At 37.6% G+C, this 7,683-nt stretch overlaps 1 protein-coding gene across 1 annotated transcript; it reads left to right on the plus strand.

Moving 5' to 3' along the window:
• The first annotated feature begins 324 nt into the window (after positions 1 to 324).
• Positions 325 to 3,780, plus strand: LOC149373852 (uncharacterized). Its single transcript, XM_089595608.1, has 6 exons — positions 325 to 613; positions 686 to 1,060; positions 1,115 to 1,350; positions 1,747 to 2,064; positions 2,388 to 2,521; positions 3,720 to 3,780. Exons 1-6 carry the CDS (start codon positions 325 to 327, stop codon positions 3,778 to 3,780), a joined length of 1,413 nt encoding a protein of 470 aa, XP_089451734.1.
• Positions 3,781 to 7,683: the final 3,903 nt, after the last annotated feature.

A 7,683-nucleotide genomic window follows, 5' to 3' on the forward strand; every position in this document is an offset into this window, starting at 1 on the left:
TTGTTTGCTGTTAACCCCGAAACTTTGCTCTCTACGCGCGCGGAGGAAACACGAGATAACGGTTGCAAGAAAATTGAGTTCGTAGCAGATTCAGGCGCCACAGAACATTTTGCTAATTCTAAACTCTGTTTCAAAAATTTTAATGGATGTAAAAATAAATTGAATAAATGCGCGAACAAAGATTTCTCCGCGGACTTGAGAGCGGAGGGAGAAGGATGCGTTTCGGATAAAAATAACCAAAACTAGATAATCCTAAATAGAGTTGTATGCGCTAAGGCACTCGCTGGAAACTTGCTGTCGCTTCGCCGTTTTGCTGAAAGGGGCATGAGTATATACCTTGATAACTCAAAGCTAGATATATTTGATCCGCGTTCTAATAAAACTATAATTTCTGGTGTCTACAAGAGCCCTTACTGGATAGTAGAACTACTGCAAGATGGCCAGAGCACAAGTAATAATGAGAAGTGCAAAGAAATTATAGAATGCTTAATGGTAGACGATCCCCCGAAAGCAAAGACTGAAAAGGTTCAGCAAGTGAGCACTAATGATAGGAGCTGCCCTGGAATCTCAAATAATGAATCGGGAAGAGCTAGTCCACACAGCTCTCATCAAAGTGAGTTTAAAAAAACAGTTACAGATAGAAAAATTAATAATTGTGATGATCTTATGATTGGTAAGGTTCCAGGAGCTCAAAGCCCGTTTACAGAAAAGTACAGAACACTTGAAAGAAATAACAGAGCCATGCTCTTGCATGTAAGATTCGGACGTGCCTTAGCAAAATATCTCAAAGCGCTGCAAAGAAAATATCAGGACAATAAAGATTTAAATAAGGCCATCTTCGACAGCTTCATTACAACATGTGAGGTGTGCCAAGTTGCTAAAATCAAGAAATTGCCTTTCAGTACTAAAAGAGATAGGGCAACCAAACCACTCGAGATAGTTCATGCTGATACAATGGAACCAATCAGCTCAGCTACTTATCCTAAAGGATATAAATTTTTAATCGTCTACACGGATGACTACTCAAGATTGACTATGGCATACCCAGTAAAGACAAAATGTAAAGCAGTACGTTGTTTGGACAATTTTGTGACAAGCGCACGAAACCTGTTAGGTTTTGATGCAAAGATATGCTATCTTCGAACCGATCAAGGCACGGAGTTTACAGGAGGCCAAACGGTAAAAGTTCTCCAGAGGTTGGGAGCAGAACTTCAGTTGGCCTGTCCAGACACTCCTCAGCACAATGGAGTCTCGGAACGGGTTAATCGTACCTTGCAAAACAAGGTGCGAGCCTACATATACGACTCCGGGCTCAGGGAGAACATGTGGGACTTAGCCCTGGGTAGTGCAGTATATGCCTACAATCGGACACCTCACCGGTCTAACGATATGATAGCCCCTTTAGGAAAGTTTGCGCCCAATCTGAAGATAGACATAACCCAAATCAGAAGATTTGGCTGCGTCGCCTTTATCAAGATACAAAGGAATACTGCAACCAAATTCGGTCCACAAGGGAAACGAGTCGTGCTGATTGGTTATACCCCCACTGGCTATTCTTTCTTAAGACCTGAAGATGGAAAACTTTATGAGAATCAAGACGTAAAATTCCAAGAAAGACTGGTGTTCAGAGATATCTGCGGAAAGGACAAAATAGCAAACTGGGGAAACCACAAGACAGATATTAAACAAGATGAATGGTTCGTTAAGTTTGATAAGACTAGCCCTAAAGAGTCATTGGAAACGGAGGGAGAACCAGTAGTCAAGAGAAAGCGCGGTCGGCCCAAGAAAGTTGAAGATCTTGATCAAGAAAGCCCTAAGCAACTCGCTAGAATAAATGATACGAGTTTTGCAGGAGCCATCGACACAAACAAGTTGAATAAATTGCTCCAATCGAAGGGCGATGTTGACTGTTTAATCGCAGAAGTCGAAGATGAAATGTCACATGCCCTGATTGCTGGAGTAAACAAAGATTCCGCAAACTACAAAGAAGCTGTCGCATCCCCGGATCGTGATAAATGGCTCAGAGCAATTGATGAAGAACTGGAATCAATGCGGAAAAACCAAGTGTGGAAACTTGTAGAAAGACCAACCGTGAACGCTGAAGGTGGCAAGCCCAACATCATCGACTCTAGGTGGGTTTTGAAGAAAAAAATAGATAAAGATGGAAACACGAAGTTCAAAGAGAGGTTGGTGATTCGTGGCTTCAAAGATAGGAACAAGTACGATCTGCAAGAAACCTATGCCCCGGTGTCTGGGTTGGCGCTGCTGCACATCTAAATTTTAGTTGTCCCGTGCGCCAGGTACTTTGGGTGCGCCGCGCGCCCAAAACAGGCATGCGGCGCGACCAAGAAAGTGAGTGCACGGCGTGACTGTATTCGGTGGCGCAGGGCGACCAACTTTTTTCCACTGTGGAGATTCCTGAAGGCCTGTTTGATGGTGACAGCTTCAAGAAAGCTCAGGTTTGTAAATTGGAAAGAGCCCTGTATGGACTTAAGATCAGCCCAAAAAGATGGAATGAGCGGTTTCGCGAGACTGCATCTAAATTAGGACTACGGCCACATACGAGCGAGCCCTGCCTATATACATGGAGAGAAGCCGATAACTTTCTAGTCCTGATCCTATACGTGGATGATATGATGATAGCCAGCAATTGTGCAGGCAAAATGAATGAAATTGAGACTGGTCTGCAATCTGAGTTTGAGATGTCAGATCTTGGCGAGGTTGGCACATTTCTAGGCATCAAAGTGGAAAGAGATAGAAAACTTCACACAATTTCACTGACACAAACACCATACATAGATAAAATGTTAGAGAAATTTGGATTCAACGAGTCAAAACCCCAAAGAACACCAATGGTGACAAATCAAGTTTTGAATCGGCAAAGAAAAGATAGAGAAGATTCTGAAGATGCTGGAGAGTTAAGCACAACGATAACGAGAGTAAATGTGCCATACAGAGAAGGAGTCGGTAGTCTGCTGTATTTAGCCAACACAATTAGACCAAACATTTCATACTCGGTGAATGTACTGAGTAGACATCAAATCGGCCCAACTGAAGATGATTGGAAAATGGTCAAACGGGTAATTTGATACTTACAACACACAAGGACCCTAGGATTAACTTACAGAGGCCGTAAAGATGGGTTAGAAGCCTATTCAGATGCGAGTTTGGCAGACTGTAAAGGCTCAATAACAACAGGCGGATATCTCCTAAGGCTGTATGGGGATACAGTTGCTTGGAAAACAAGAAAGCAGAATTATGTTGCTATTTCAACCTGCGAAGCAGAATATGTGGCAATGTGCGACGCAAGTCAAGAATTGATTGGACTGGAACACTCTATAAGTATTATATTGTCTCGCACCATGTTGCCCGCGGATTTATGGTGTGACAACAAAGCTGCTGGAGCAAGTACTAAGATAGATGGTGGCAAAAGGCTGAAACACATGACCGAGATCAAGGCTCACTACGTTAAAGAATGTGTATCCAGAGGAAAAATAATTGTTAAATGGATTCCATCCAAGGAACAACTGACAGATATCTTTACAAAACCCCTGCCGTTTGAACTGCATGAAAGACTAACGAAAGAAATTTTGAATGTTAATTAGCGTAAAATGCATGATAATTAAATTTTAACTTGAGATAGTAAAATTAGTAAATTAATAATAGATAGATAATGATGGTAGACATGCTGATTAATGTATTTTCTGTGTATGTTTTAGCTCGTCGGAATCAACCACAATGAGTGATCCAGAAGCCCACGTGCTCCGCATCATTGGCTGATTAAAAATCCATTTATATTCAGTGTTTATGTTAAAATATATCCTTTTCTTTCATTTTAATAAATTCAGATACGAACGGGAAGGAGTGTTAGATGTATTGTTGGCGCTCGTAACTGAATTATTGCGCATGCGCAACAGCAAGAAGAAGAGACGCTGTGACGCTGCACTTCAGCGTCAAGTAACTTCGGTTTTTGTTCACTCTCGCGCAGTCAGCCAATCTGTTCACACACGCATTCTCTGTCTTCGCATTTCTTTTACGTTTTAGCCTACTTTTTCTGTTCGTTTAACTATTGTACTCAAGATGGTAAAGTGTAAAGATGGTCAAACCTTGCGATAGTATAAATAAAAGTGTTTATTTCAAGTCACCTACCTAATCCCATACTGCTAACAATTTATTAATAATAGAAAAGCGTATTACCACATGATACGGAGTATGTACGAACTACTATATAACGCTTATATGAATATTTTTTCGATTTTTTTTATTGCTGAGAAAGCAGTAATATGTTTCTCGGTAGCGATTTAAAGTGTTAGATAATTGTGTGAATTCTTCCCAAATTTTGCACTGAAAATTTGTTTATTGGTAACATTATACCCTCTAACAAAAGAAATTATGTGAAACAATAAGCTTAGATTCTTTTTTTTAATATAGAAATTTGTATAAAAAAATTAAAATTTTCGATTAACAAGTCATTGGAAGCTATTGAGAAATACAGAGTAAAAACGGAGTGCTTTCTGGTGTATAATCACATAAATGAAGCAATAATTTGTATTGATATAGTAGATCGTACATACTCCGTATCATGTGGTAATACGCTTTTCTATTATTAACAAATGTTGTATTAATTATTCAACAACGTGGCCAGTAAGTGACCTATGTTACATAGAGATTGACCACAGTGTTATTAAGTAATGCTTAATTATAATTTATGCATATAAACATACATACTTCTATGGCCAACTTGAAGTTAAAGGAAAAAAAATTCACTCAAAGAAACCCTTTTTTCCTCTTGATTTAAAAAAGCTCTTTCATGTCTTCTACTCTGAAAAGACTTTCTTGCTCTGACCCACCGATATTATTCAGCGATTCAAGAAATTGTACGACTTAAAAAAAAAATTGAAACACATCCTAAATTATTAATAAAAAGCGGGCCTTACTTTAAATAAACAAATTTGTAGTGCAAAATCTTCAAAAATACACTTAGTTTTCTGACACTCTAAAAAGCTATCGTTAAATGTTTCAGTATTTTCTCTGCAGGTAGAAATTTATTCAACAATATTAAATTATGTTGAGTAGCAAATTGAAAGTTTTAGTCACTTATTGCAATCTAAATTTTTCTTTAATGAAACAATCGTATAAGATATTTAAGAACAAACCAAACTACATTTATTTTTTTTAGCTACAGTAAGTATTAAAATGTACATATATAAATTACAAGCTCAGATGTGTAAAGCCTGTCAATGAAATCATAATATTTATCATATTAAAGTAAAATTATCCTATAAAAAAAACTCTTATGGAGTGTGCGAAAATAAAAAATGTAGTTTTTTCGTACTGTATGAAATAAGATCTTGTTAAGAATTTAATTAAAATTACAAATTAGGGAATTGTTCTATCAATCATATTGAAATACTAATCTTGAATGCATGATCGAAAGAAAAAAAATTGTTTTATTGTTCAAAATGAAACTGTATAACGTATGGAGAGATTTAAAAAAATGTAATTGTTTAAATTTTCCCTAAGTAAAACTAAAATATGTGTAAGAATATTTTTTTCACCTGAATAATACAACAATCTGCTTAAAAAAATCAAGAAATCGTCAAGATATAACAACCTTCAAAGCTATGACGATTGTTTTTCCCAAGCCATCGTAACAATATGAAAAAGTAATCCTTCTGAGTCCTGAATCATTGACATCGGTCAAAAAGTCTGAGATCACACACATGCAAGCATACGAATACGCACATAAAGATTTATATGATCTACCAAGTATTTAGTAATAGTTATCAATGTTACTATCATTCAAATTATTACCTTAAAAATTATGAATTAGCCTAGCCAGCTATAACTATTAACGTAATAAATTATTTAATAGTCAGTTGTTGCGTAGGATTCTATGTCCGTGACACAGTATTGAAAATAAAATTTTTTTAACGTGCCCGAAAAAAAAGTGTTGACAATATTCATAAATTAAAATGAAAGTTGCAATAAGAAATTGAAATAGAATACTAAATTATATTAAAAAAAAAAAAAATCCAATGGCAATCAGAATTGAATCCCAAATCGCCAAAATATGATGTCGAAGGCATAAGCCCTAGCCATCTCAGCTATTTAAACTTCGGACCTCATATAACCTAAAGTCACATATGTTCATTGATACCCTCCGGAGCTTGGCCTACAGTTCATAGCGATTATGATAAGTAAAAATAATAATTTATATTTAAGGTGCTTATAGCCATACTATCAACCTCAAAAAATATTTCAAGCTAAATATTTTTTTAACGTACTTTGATACGCAGTACTAAACGAAAATCCAAAGTATAAGAAGAACTAAAAAATAAATGCCTTGAAAGTCTGAGCTTCCAATTGCGTAAACATTTATTTGTATGATTTAGTTTTCGAAAAATAATATGGCTAGCCTCTCTTAAGCTTTTATATGTTATAGAGAATTGTTAAATGAAAGAATAGGTTTTTTATTTTATAAATATTGGATGTTAAATCTTTTTTCTTCTCTATTTTCCCTTGATTTCTGAGACCTTATTTAAGAAGTTAGTATATAGCGAGAAAGACTCGTCGCTTTCTTTCGCTATGATATACGCGGGTATATAGTTATATAGCTGTAGTCGGCATTTCCATGCACCACTCCTCTCTCCGTAGTCACATATTCAGTATACCCCTTCCACGCGTCTCCAAAGTATGTGCCTACATACCCATTTCCACGCGAATCCGTAGGCACATACTCGGTATACCCCCTGCACGCTTCTCAAATAAATAAAAAAAATATGTGTGCCTGGTTCGACCGCTTGGCCACGATGGGGCGCTCGGAACAGTGGCCAAAAGTGAACTTGCGCCATAGCATTGCAGTCAGCAATCTCTCTACTAATCTCTGTTTTGGTTCGGTTCGGTTCTCTTAACAAAATATACCTATATATAGGGAACCAAACAGAACTGGTTCTGTATATATAGGTATATTTTGTTAAGAGAACCGAACCAAAAGGGGCTTGAACAAACCTTATGAGAACTTATATAAGAACATATTATGTAAGAAATTACATAAGAAATTACATAAGAACTTATGACAAATTTTTAGCTGGGTTTTGCTGCACTGCGCAAGTGCATAGGGGCAGCGCAATTATAGAACAGGCCCTGCAATGACTTAGGCACAGAACTGTATATCTATATACACTGGAAGATAGTGGGAGGTGCTGAAAATGGCGGAACCAATCAGCTCCGCGTGACCCTATCCGCCGCACTGTCCCTTTACTCACTGTGTCGTGCACGGAGCCTATAAAGCTCACAGTGGCTTAAGTGGTAGAGCGGTTGCCTTCCGTCTGGAGGACTCGAGTTCAAGACCCCGCTCCGTCACTTTTTCGCGGGTACCTCTGTGGTTTTTTTCGTAAGTCTCAAACGCTGTTTAGCTCCTCGTCAGTATGGTGTAATGCTATCGTGTGCCATCTGAGAGTAAGGGAAACGGTGTTTGGCTCTGTGGTACGTGTAATGTGTACCGTGCCATTAGAGCAGTAAGAATCAATGGTACCTCGAATTATTAGTTCTCGAGTATACAGATTTAAAAACACCTATTAAATAGATTTAATATGGCGTACCGATTACCGATGTCACAGTGACACAAGGCCAGCCATAAAGACAAAGACAAAGACACGAAGTCTGTAGTTCTTGTTTTTC

The sequence above is a fragment of the Copidosoma floridanum genome, unplaced genomic scaffold (genome assembly GCF_036245765.1).
Source record: "Copidosoma floridanum isolate Cflo_tuat_1 unplaced genomic scaffold, Cflo_Japanese_pri ptg000026l, whole genome shotgun sequence".
Classification (NCBI taxonomy): Eukaryota; Metazoa; Arthropoda; class Insecta; order Hymenoptera; family Encyrtidae; genus Copidosoma; species Copidosoma floridanum.